The sequence below is a fragment of the Phalacrocorax aristotelis genome, chromosome 10 (assembly GCF_949628215.1).
Source record: "Phalacrocorax aristotelis chromosome 10, bGulAri2.1, whole genome shotgun sequence".
In the NCBI taxonomy this organism is placed as follows: domain Eukaryota; kingdom Metazoa; phylum Chordata; class Aves; order Suliformes; family Phalacrocoracidae; genus Phalacrocorax; species Phalacrocorax aristotelis.
The window spans coordinates 21,965,840-21,978,217 of NC_134285.1; the positions used below are offsets into that span (position 1 = coordinate 21,965,840).

Sequence of the window (12,378 nt, forward strand, 5' to 3'; positions counted from 1 at the left end):
GTTCTGTGAACAGATCTGGGGTCCTTCGCAGGGTGTGGCCGACAAGCCTGTGGACCCCGGAGCTGTGCCTGCTGCAGCACCACAGCAGCGCCTGCACAAACACTCACTGTGAGAGGCCAAAGGCAGAGAAACGCACGTGCATGCCAGGTCAAGCAGTCCTCCTAGGTGCAAAAAAGGCCATCTTTGCCAATAAATACACCAACAGACTCTACCAGCTAATGGCAAAGGACGAGTGCATTTGGATAAAACATGGAACAACCACCCCCACTGCAGATGAAAATCTCTCAGCCCAGGTAGGTGCAGAAAAATAGATCTCACCACTTAGGAGCCGTTCACTAATAATCGACTGTCTCCTCCAAATTTTCCTTTTTTTCCATGATTAATTATTTACCCAGCCATCCCAATTTTAGGTCCCTTTGTGTAGATTCTGCTGGAACAGAGCAGTGTAAGTAGAAAAAAACTTATGAAAACCAGCTGACACTGATTATTAAAAGCAATTATGAGAAAATTGCTCAGCATTTTTACAACATTAAAGCCAAGTCCCGCCACTGAATCAAAGTGATCATGTGTACTCTGATGGGACCAAGAAGGGGAGAGAATCTTCAGCAGGAACCTTCCTGGACAACATAGGGCAGCTGGGACAGAGGGTCTGGATAAAAGCAATGCTTCAAAAGGTCTGTGCTGAAAATGGAGCCTGCCTCTCATGGCATGAAGCTCTTAGCCACTGCCTTGCTGACACTTTTTGCCAGGAATCTGAAAAGGGGTAGGGAAATATATCCCAAAAGCTTAGTCTTCTGAACTGCAGGTCTGCAAAAATCTTTCCCTCCCTCCCTCCACCCCAGGATTAATTTTGTTGGTTATTGAATCCTTCTTTTGGTATGAGACTTCAAGGCTTGGGGTGGGGTTTTTTTGAACTTTAACTTGGGGAAAACCATGTGTTCCAGAGGGAATGGTGTCAGATAAAAGAAAGGATAATAATTTCCCTGACTCTGACTCAGGAAAAGGCCAGGATCAGGTCCCTGGCTTCTCAGGCAGTCATGTACACCTGTCCAAATCAAGAAAGCAAAGGGTGTGTACAATGCTACCAAATGGCTGGAACAGTATTTTGCACCTGCTTTGTGTCCATTCGTGCAGGACCACAGAGATCTTGCCCTTCTCCGAACCAGCTAGAGAGGAAAACAATGCTCTGAACCACGAAAATACCAACCTGCTCTTCCCCCGGTGCAACAGGGCCCACTCCCATAGCTTCACAGCCTGTCTACATGGCAGCTGTGGCTGCCTTTCTGGGATGCTCCCCTGCCTGCAGGCAGGGCCAGACGGCAGGAAGCCAAGCCCATGCCAGGCTGAAATGAACACTGGAGCCACGACAGCTCAGCTGCGGCTTCAGCAAGCAGTCAGGTGCCTGCTAATGTGGAGATGCCCACCAGTGTCATCGTTTCACCTTTATGGGGAGTAATGGAAAGTGCCTTGAGGTCTTTTCTGTTCCTTTCTCTCCCTTCTCAAAAATAACAAGCAAAGGACATGTCTGGCTGCTCCTTCATGGTTAAGAAAGCTCCTGTGCACACCCACTGCCTTCCACGGTGCACTAACTACTCTGTGTTGCTCTTTCCCCAGGGAATAAACCCCTGCTCTGCAGCCAAGTCACCCAGCCCAAACTCCTCCTTGCCTCAAGCAAGGAGGTTTGTTGCCAGCACTCATCCTTAGATGGCATCTAAGGACATCCAACCACCATTTTTGGCTACCGTGGAGGAGGGCTGGGGAGCAGTGTGGTGGTGATTACCTGCTGGAAAGTAGCCTGCAGTAACGTGTGTATCAGCAGAAATAGGAGCAGGTCAATGCGTGACTCTGCACAGCATGAGTGGGGCATGTCGTGTAGATACACAAATGAAATGCGATGAGTTGGTCAGGGATCTCAGCACCATCCAGCCCTTCGCTGCTGAGCTGGACTCTTTCAGTGGCCCTGTGATTTCTGTCTGCTGCGAGGGGAAGGCTGGGCATGGAGGCACAGAGCTCAAATTGGCCTGGGTGTACAGCCGTTCCTTCTGAGGGCAGAGCCCTGCCCTCATCCCTCTTCTCCTCCAGCCTAGCAGGGGGAAGGACTTCTGTGCAAGGCAAGGAGCTACACCCAGCTTTCCCCCTCTGCAGCCCACTGCTTCCAATCACACCCTTGCTGGAGGCCAACCTCGTGTTCCCTGCTGAGCACCATGAATCTGCAGGATCAAGGCCAATAATACTGTGGTTATTTGTAATAATGACACTGGGAAGAACGGAGGAAAAAAAAAATCTAAAATTGATTAAGAAAGTATGTATGCCTGGTCTGTGCACAGTCTATGCCCACTGTCTTGCATCAGTTAGTGGTGTGAACAATATGTTCCTTTTATCCTCCCTGGTGCCCCTTGTAATTCTGTCATTGTATCTCAGTCCCGACACATAACTTCTCCTCCCTCCCCTCCATTACTGCACTCCCAGAGCAAGGAGGGGAAGCTCCAACATCTGTGGTTATTGTACATTGTGGAAAAAAAGTAACTCTTCAAACTTACAGTATCTTACGAATCTCAAAAATGCCAAGCATGGTTTGAGGCACTAATCAAGCCTTGCCTCCTCTCCACTGAGCAGGTCACTATTATTATTCTCAGTTGCCAGAGAAGAGGGTGTGAGGCAGGCAAAGTTGAACCTTCTTTTCCCCAAGGTCACATGAAAGTAAGTGGGGGAACCAGGGGAAGTGCACAGATTTTGCAGCTCCCAGTCCTGTGGTTTTAGCCACATGATCAATTTTTTTCCCTTCTCCTGCCCTCTCAGCTTGCCACAACCCAGTGCTGGAGGGCAAACAATCCCAAATGACATAACTTACCCACAAAATACAGATGTGTGAATATCAAACCATAGAGATATTCACTTGCTTTGTGCAAGCAACTCTTTCAGCCCAAGCCCCTCCTGCTGTGCTTCTGACAGAGCTTATTTTCAGTAATAAAAGTAAGGCTACATCATACCAGTGTGGTATACAGGCAACGTTAGGATAATGTCTTTGGGGCAAGACATACTCATGCCCCAGAGAGACGTACTTATCAAGTCTTAAACAAGTACAGTGAATTTCTACTCACATCAGTGAATCCAGGACTTTGTATGCAGGCTCTAAACCAAATCCTCCATCCACACAAGCTCTGATATGCCACTGGGTTTCTCTTTTCCTTCCCTCTGCTTTCCAGCTATTTAGAGGAATTTTAAAGGGATGCCTTCTCAAAGCTGCACCAAAGGTACTAAAGAGCTCACCATGTAGCTCAGCATACAGCAACTTCATGTTCTTTCTGTCAGCATCTCTGTACCAAGACTGCTTCAGAAATGTTCACTTGCCCAACACAATGCAACGTGATTGCAAAGAGCTTTACAGATTCTGGAGTAACAACAACTCCCCTCCTGCATCGTGTGAAGCTGGTGAACAACCCGTCTACACAAATCCAATCCTGCCTTTTGTGTGCCTTGCTATGTTTACTTGTGCACCCACAGCTCTTTCGAGAAGAAACTTGATTCTTACTTTCACAGCTGTGTTAACATGACACCAAAACCTGCTCCTCTGGCAGTTTGCAGGGGGGTGAGGATGTCATGCTGACACATCCAGGGCTTGATCTGACAGCAAACAAGGATTGGGGAAAAAAAAAAAAAAAAAAAAAACAAACAAAAAAACCCCACACCTCCGGTTTGAATGGGCTCAGCTGGGCGGAGAAAACTCTCCTGCTTTGAAGCACATGAACCCTCACGTGTTCAATGGAGACTTAGGCGTGGAGGACACACACCATTAGCTGACAGGGGCAGGAAGATGGCAAAGGTTTTTTATGCTTTATACCATCAGAAGACTTTGCCTTGCACCTCTTTCTTTCCCCACAGCCTCTGAACTCCGAGTCAGGTCTAACCTTTTCAAATGTAAGCAGCACTGGTTTATGCTGTCTCAAACCAGACATTTTGAACACAGGACTGACTGCTGCCCTCCATTACCTTCTCCTAATCCACCTGCCAGTAGTCCCAGGCACAGCAGACAGAGGGGTTTGTCTCTTTTTGTCACCATATGCATGCTTTTAGGGCACACAATGACAATCAGGACAAAAACACCACTGGGATTTCATTGTATTGTGCCGATGCAATGTAATTTGGCAGCACACAGAGAATGCAGCAGAAAAACAGCAGGGGAGATGGTGATGGGAAACCACACACTCAGGATGCAGGAGTCAGGAGTCAGTTTATGTACAATCCTGAAAACCAAATGTAAGTGGGACACGTACACGTACACACATGCACATGCACACAGACGGGCATGTAGACTTATGGGAAGAAGTCAGGAGGTGCGGGAAGCATTTGAACACAGCCACAAATGGAGAGATCAGTAGCTTACCTCCGCCCCCCTCAGAAAGAAGGGACACTTGGACAGGAGCTGCTGTAACTCTACGTAACCACTCCTTTGCTACCCTGAACTGGGGGTTGCTGGCAGAAACATGGTGCTGGCAGAGCACATGCAGACACCAAAAAGACTAAGAAGGGCTCAAACCCAGTTCTCCTGTGAGAAAATGTGGCTGGAATCCTTGATTACTGCGTGGGTCACTATTATTTCTCGTCTCCAAGGAAAAGGAAACATCTCTGGGGAGCCAAAAGCAAGGGAAAGGGAGAAAAGGAGCACAGGAATCACTGTGAGACTGTCTACAGGTAAGGCATCCAAAGGGAAGATCCCATGGTGAAGCTAGGAAGATGAAAGCCAGAACGGGTGAAATTTGCACCAGTAATGAATAGATTGAAGGGTTCTGTTCTCATACCAGACACCATCTTTGTTATGAGGAAGACGCGATACAATTTTAATTGCCTGCACTGAGTTTGGGAGACAGCTGTGCAAGACAAACATTATTCCATATTATTTTTACCTCAGGTCACCGTGCTTTCCCGAAAACACACGTTGAGGCTGTACAAATATATGGATGCCATACCTTGTGCCCCCAGTGAAAAAAACAATAGTGCTCATTCCTTTCTTAAATAAATGGAAAAAAAAGGAAACAATATTTTCATTTCCACACTAGCAGCAAGCAGCAGGCGAGAATCAAGAGGTGCTAAGAGATGCAAGCACGTCCTTTCCAACAGATACCTTCTTCTTCGCCAGCAGTAAGTCCTGGTAAGCATTTGAACGGAGGAAGCGCGCGTAGCTGTCACTCTTCATCAGCTTGTAAATATGCTCCTGTGGGACGGGAGGAAATGAGAGGCAGAGAATTGTTATCAAACCTCATTTAGACATCACAGGGATTTAAAACACAGTGAATTAGAAGGAAGAGAGACTGATCAAAGTTCTAATTAAGTCTGCTATTATTGATTATCTGTGTTGTGGTAGTGTACAAGAGGTCCATCTTGGGGCAGGACCCTGCTGTGCCTGGGGCTGTACGAACACAAAACAAAGAGATGGCCCTCATCCCAAAGCCTGGCACACGTTATTCAGTAATCAGTGTTATTCTGAAAAGACTGCAACTCTCTGAAGTCCCCAGATTATAAGCAGGTGTCTGGCCAGGCTGAAACTACTGGTATGTCTCAAGAAACAAGAAATAAGCACCAGAAACCCATAGATTATGTTTCACTTTGCCACTCAAAGGACTATCACCCAGCACTCCCCTCCTGTTCGCGGAGGGGAACTGATACTTGGGTGCTTTTCGTCTCCCCTTAAGACACATAGTTAAAGCAAGCCAACCTGTTACTGTCCTGAAAAAGCCTTTATCTCCGGTGATTATGCGGGGAGGTTATACGATTAGCTCAGATGTGGGTGGCTACATCATATGTACAAAGTTATGTCCCTCTTACAGGGTCTTTTTTCTCCTAGCAAGTCAAACTACTGTTACCAGTTTGCTCTGAGAGCACTTACTACATGCATCTTCAAACTTACACAGTGGTGTCTGATTGCAGCAGAACTTCATGCCTACCCTTTTCCAATATCCTTGCTTAGTTTTTACTTTCCTGCTGAGAATCCCTTAACACAGTCAGCTCTTCTTCTCCTAATTATCCCTGGATTTTTAATAGATATTATCCCAAACGCCAAGAAAATCAAACCAAAATATTTTGACCAAATAAAGACTGAGGACACACTAAAGGAACTCAAGAGAAAAACGGGCACCCTGGACATTTCTCTCAGACTTTGCCCAAGGAAGCACTTTTATAAAGTTAATGAGCAATTTTATCTATACTGATTTATACAACGTGAAATATTCTCTCTTGCCCTAAAGCCATGGTACATGAAACTTCAGAAGAGCCAAACCAGACTGAAGTCACATAGCTTATTTCACAGTGTTAACAAGCCAAGCAGAATTCCCTTATCTTCACCATCATGGGTAATTAGTGATGACCTGTCTATATACAGAAGAACTGCTTAATTCAGCTTTCTTGCACTATTCGGTGTAGTCCTAAGAGGGGCATAACTGCCACTGGTTTTCCTGCGACACAGCATAAATGTATCCTTTGAGCTACAACCTGGTGTGGAACAATTTTTACTCATTAATTTCCATACTTTTAGGCCTGACAAATCCTCATTTGTGTAGCACTGTCTATCTGAAGGATAGCATAAGAATTTGCAATAGAAATGCTCATATAAAGCCATTTACCAACTGTCACCCTTTCTTGCTGCAGAAAAACACATGGGAGGGCTTCATACTTCTCACCTACAGCACTGTCATGAAATTTCACATCCAGCTGTGGGACTTTTGTTCTATTTATTCAGGACAGAATGAGCCACGTATGCACTAAGACAAGAAGAGGGAAAATAATGCACATCATGGATATGGTCAGCAAAGGGTTTCTATTTCTCTGGGGTCAATAACGATTTTCAACATAATCTCTCTCTCTCTCAAATACTTCAACTAGCAGAAACTCAGGATTCAGTTGTTTTAAGCCCAACCATATTGCAACCAGTTCACCTGTACTGTTACCTCTTAAGGTTTCTCAAAGAGACTGCATATGCTCCCAATGAGTTCTTCATGATTACCTGGGAAAAAAAAACCACCTAACTATATAGGTAAAAGTCTTTTTCCCTCCTCTTCCGGGACCATGAGGAGACTGATGACTAAATGGGGCAGCCACCTTGTAGCCCATCGGCAGTAAAGGGCCTGAGCAGTCTCCAGAGCCTCCCTCTTCTTACTGGTCCTCCCCTGCGGCACCCAGCACATGCAGGGTGCTGGTGGGAAGGGGTGCTGAGGTGGGCAGGAGGGTGCTGTGGGGCTGAGGTAAAGTGGTGTCACAGGTGTATTTTGATAGACATGTGATTAACGTATTTTACTACCTTTGGACTCCAAATAGTTTCTTTACCTGTGGTCAGACAACTAGGTCTGCTCTGAAAAACAATGATAACTTTTTTAGAAAATGACATTCAGTTTTCATTGCCACACAGACAGATCACGAGCTGTTTGCAGGCAAAGGAGAACACACCAGGTTGGCAATGCAACCCGCCAGCATGACAGCAACAGCTATCATTCCTGCTCATGTCAAGATGACTTCATGTATTTGACCTTAAAACAGTATAAACTCAATATCTGGCTGTGGGAAGGGGGAAAAATTACTTCGATCCTGAGATGAAATAAACCACAAGCCGACTTCTAAACTGAAGCCCTTCCATGAAAAACAGGACTACTGCACACCCACAGTCCAACTGCCACCACAGTTAGCTAATTGGTATGAAGCATTTTCTCTGCTTTTCACATCTTGGAATCACTGAACAGCAATACTGCTACCTTTCAGCTGCTCACCAAAGATATAATCAAACAGGGAATAACTATTCCTAGGCTTTGAATGCTAATGAAGAAAGAAGGCTGGGCACAGGAGAAGGGAGGGACATGCAAAGCTTCGGAAGCAAACTTTACTGCTTAATTGCAAGAATTCAAAGGGCTTGCTTTGAAGAATCTCCGGATTGGAGGCACGGACGATACACCGATCATTTATTTTACAACACTGCATTTCTAAAGCACCTGCTGGAAGTCTGAGCCAGTTGCTCAGGTCAGCAAAGACTGCCTTCCAATTTGCAGCAGTACAGGACAGCTTACATTGCTGCAGCCAAAATCCCCACTGAGACTGCACCATGAAGGTTCCTGCTAAAATTGTGGCTGCAGTGTGTGTTCAGCCCAGTTACACAACAAACCTAGCTGCAGGACAGGAAACCCCAGTGGCTAGGGCATTTGGTTTTATCTTTAGCCTACGCTGTTCTTCAACACCAAGCTATTTTCTGTTATACTTTCTGAAATCTGTAACTTGCTAGGGAGAATTTACAGCAAGCATTTAGCAGCTCCTTATTTCTTAAAAAAAAGCTACTGGAGGTCTAGCAGCTGAGCACATTCTGAGGAAGCCTAAGCAACTGGCCTATCAACAGAAGTGTCTGCATGGATTTAGCTGCTCTGTGCAGCTTGTGTGAATTGGCTTGTCCCCTTCTATCATGGATTTTTAACTCACTTTGGATCATTACAACCCACTGGTCTCTCACTTCTTATTTTACTGAGCAGCTGCTTTTGGTCCTCCTCTTTGTCCCATGGTGGAGAAGGATCATAACCTCACCAAAGACCGAAATCTCCAACTGCAGCCAGCATCACTAGTGATGCACTTCACACACATGCATGCTCTCTGACATACCTGATGCTGCTGGCAAGAAATTTGAGCCTCCCCATCCTTATGCTGAGAGAACTCTGCATTTTGTAAAGTTGTTTATTGTCGGGTAATGAGCTCATTATTACTGGCTCCCTGAATACGCAGAGCAAATCCATAACTTGTGTAATTTTTAACAACACTGCTGCAGCTCTGGACATGACAGTCTCCTGCACCGTGAGCAGTCTGGCCAGAATTATCACGGCGACATTTCTTTGCAGGTGCCATGGGAAGTTCCTGTGCCACATCTGCACAACAGCAGGAGCAACGTCTCATCTAGGCAGTGTAGCATCTCCCAGACATTGCTGGGTACCAGTTCCCAGGTAGAATTCAGAGTCCCAGCTCCCTGCTCTAGACTTCAGACAGCAATCCTTTAGGGAGTCACACTGCAAAACCAAACATTTAGAACAGTCTTCCAACAAAAATTGCCCAACCAATCTATTAAACCATTTAAAAAAGTAGCACCTTGCTTTTAAAAACAGATAGAGAGCAGAGGAAAAAAAGCCTTTCAAGACTTGGCGAGGAGTTGACAGGCATCACGCGTCCCACTGCTCTCCCCTGCAGCCTTGGCAGCTATCTCTGAGCACCAAGCCGCTGTCTCAGGCCACTGTGGTGGCAGCTGCGAGTGGAGACAGGGACTGACTTGACATGTGCGAGCAAGCCCTGGCGAGCTGGCTTTTTGAGCTGACTGGTCACTCCGTCCCTCACACAGCATGCCATTAATGAGTGCTGGCTGCACTGATGCTCCCCTGTGAGGATGGATGCACATTTGGAAATGGCAGTCTAACATGGAGGGTGATACAATAACCTGCTTTTGTAATCACTGTGTATTTCATCTCCAGGAAGCAAATAATCCCCTTACAAGACTCCTGCAAGCAGAGCAGATTTGCTGTCAAACATCCCCACAGCTGTTGCTCCCCAGATCCTGAACCAAGGTAACAGAGGCAATGGGGTCTGCGTGCATCTCTTCTTGAGAAAAAGGCAGACCCCCTTTCATGTTTTGGCTACCTGAATCACATCTCCTCCACGGTGAGAACTATGCAGTGGGTCTGAGGGCTATCCAGCTCCACTGAGCATCTTCTCTGCACCTAGGCTTCTGTCATGAGAGTTACACTTCCAGAAGCGTAACCATTCCACTTGCCATTGCATGATATAAAGGAGAACAAACAATAAATTTTAAAGGGGGAAACATTGTCACTTCTGTGAATTAGAAAACGAAGGAACCAGCCAGGTAAATCACAAAACGATTCTTTTCTACAGTTACATGAAACCAAGAGGAAATCCCACCCCAGCTAGAGCTGACAGCTTAAGTGCAGGGAAATAAACCCTGATAAGATTCAGCATCTCTCGGCTGTTTTCCTTCCACAAGCTCTATCTTTGGAAGGAGATGAAGGACAAGCTCTGTAAATTTTCTTGACAAGAGGGGAAAGGGGGAGGAAAAAAGAAAAGAAAGTTTGCAATCCAGATGGGAACGTGGGAGGTGGCTGAGATAGCAGAAACCCTCTCAAATCTGCACCTGCTTCAAATCAATGTGCTGCAATGTGATCTCAGGCCTCTCTCCCCCTTTGCAGTCAAAGCGCAGTGACCCTGAGGAGGGCACAGGTGGCAGCTAACAAGACCTTGGGAACACCCGAGAAATATGTGGGAAAAACCCTGACTGATAAAAAAATAACACCACCACCTGACTTGCACAAAGCATCTGACAGACCTCAGGAATCGTGTTCTCTGTTAAGAACAATTCTTTTTAGCAGAAAGTCTTGGTTCTTTCCCCTGAAATGTGTATGAGACAGAGGCAGTGCTGTTGGTCAAACACATCCATTTCAGGTCCCACCTGTATCTTACCCACTGTGATGTTTTGTGACAGTCTTAAGACATTTTGGGGGTTGTCAAGCCAAGCACAATGTTCTCATGACCTTTGAACACCAGTTAGACTCCAGAAACCTCTTAAATTTTAACTTGCTGGTAGAAGGTTTTCCCTGTTTGTGCCTACACACAGCCATAAGCTTTAGATGACAAGAGGGAATAGAGGGAAACTGCAAATTCTTTGCTCGTTTCAAGCATAGGTTCCCCATTTAGCACATTTTTAGCCCATTCTGGGGGGCTTATACTAAGGCTAGATAGCTATTCAGATTCACTTGAGTCCCAAGGGCTCACTTTGCCCTTTTTAAACTGGTCAGAAACCTCCTTTCTCTAGCTATCCCACTCACATCTTTTAGATTCACCTGTCACCAAGACCTAAACTAGTGAGAGCTGATTTGGAGCCCCCTTTGTATTGCAAGTATGCGAACACCAGCAGACACCCCTCTGGCCAACTGCAAGGGAGATTTGCGGAATGTCAGACAAATCCATTAGAAAAGTCCACAAGCAACATAAAGCAGTAGATTAAATAACTAAATAAGTAACAGCAAACTGCAATGAATATTAATGTTTGTTCTACCTGTACGCTGGGCACTGGGGAGGAATTTATTGCAAATTCGCACATGAGAGAGAAGAGCCTCAGTGAATGCCTTGTGGCCTCTGCTGGAAGGAAGACACCAGATGCCAGCTGAGGACCTGCCCAGGGTTTGCTTTTTGAGAGCTGTCTCCACAGCACAAAGACGACGTGGGAAGGAGAAAGGAGGGAGATGCTTTTCTGAGCATACGGTGTGCAACTGCTGCACCTTTCAATTAGACTTGGCAGCAGCCTAATGCCTTTCTCTCGGCACCTGTACTCTGCACGGACGTCTGTGCCAGATGGGGGGGTGGCGAACCCCTGTGCCAGCATCCATGTGTACTGCAGTCAGCAAAACCAGCTGCCCAAGGGCTGTTGGAGACATCCTATTCACTCTGTTTTACTTTTCCCAGCCCATCCTCAGGAATCCTGCCTGATGGCAGGACCCTCTACCACACCACCACCAGGATTTTCCAAAAAGCTGAAGAAAGGAGACCTACTCCTCATTAGCAGTTACTTATGCCGCTACTGAATGCAGCGGTTTTTAGGAGCAATTGCTGCATTGGCTCTGGAAGCTGAAGTAGCTGGTAGCAGACACAGCTGAGATGAGGCAAGCAGTGAAGAAGAGAACACCTTCACACGTGCCTTGACTGAACCTGATGGGAAAACACCAGTGCGTGGGAGGAAGCAGGGAAACACGAGGGTTTTATTCCAGTTCCCCTTAATGTCTCCTAATGTCCACTAAGACCACCTCTATGCTTATTCTGGTCCCTGCATTTAGGATTTTACTCTTCTCAAAAATGCTGTACTGCCAGGTTTGAGCTGTCTGCATGCAATAACCAGGGAGAGCCCCTTTCCTGAAGCCTCACTGGTACCTGGCAGTACTGCTGTCTAGCAGGGCGAGGGGTAAGTGAGGGCTCTGGCTGCTGCTGCAGTGCTAGGCTTTCCTTGATTTATAGTTTAGAAAAGAAACGTTTCAGGTTGGCAAATGGCACATAAGGGTCTTGGCCTGAGCGTGAATTGCTCTGGAAAATCTGAGCAGTACCTTTTTGGCTACTTTCAAGTTATTTAAGTGACACAATAATTTACACCCACAGTTGTAGCTGGTGCATTTTCCTCACACTCCACCAAGTTGTTTTTGTTACTAAGGGGAAAAAAAACCACCACCACCAAAAAAAAAAGAATAATTATACTGTGATATATACTAACCTCCCTGCTAAACTAAAAAGCATAAAACCTCTTTTCAGGCCACAAATGAAATTACACTGGGCTGAAGGCAGAGGAACCTAAGAAAGAGCTTTAGCATG

The 12,378-nt window shown here is 46.0% G+C and overlaps 1 protein-coding gene across 2 annotated transcripts in view; it reads right to left on the reverse strand.

The window, feature by feature from the left end:
• Positions 1–12,378, reverse strand: part of RGS6 (regulator of G protein signaling 6) — a 288,401-nt gene that overhangs the window by 19,400 nt on the left and 256,623 nt on the right. For both annotated transcript variants that reach the window (XM_075105737.1, XM_075105738.1), the window contains exon 16: positions 5,123–5,212. In XM_075105737.1, coding sequence (XP_074961838.1) covers positions 5,123–5,212 — 90 coding nt within the window. The remainder of the gene's footprint in view (positions 1–5,122; positions 5,213–12,378) is intronic.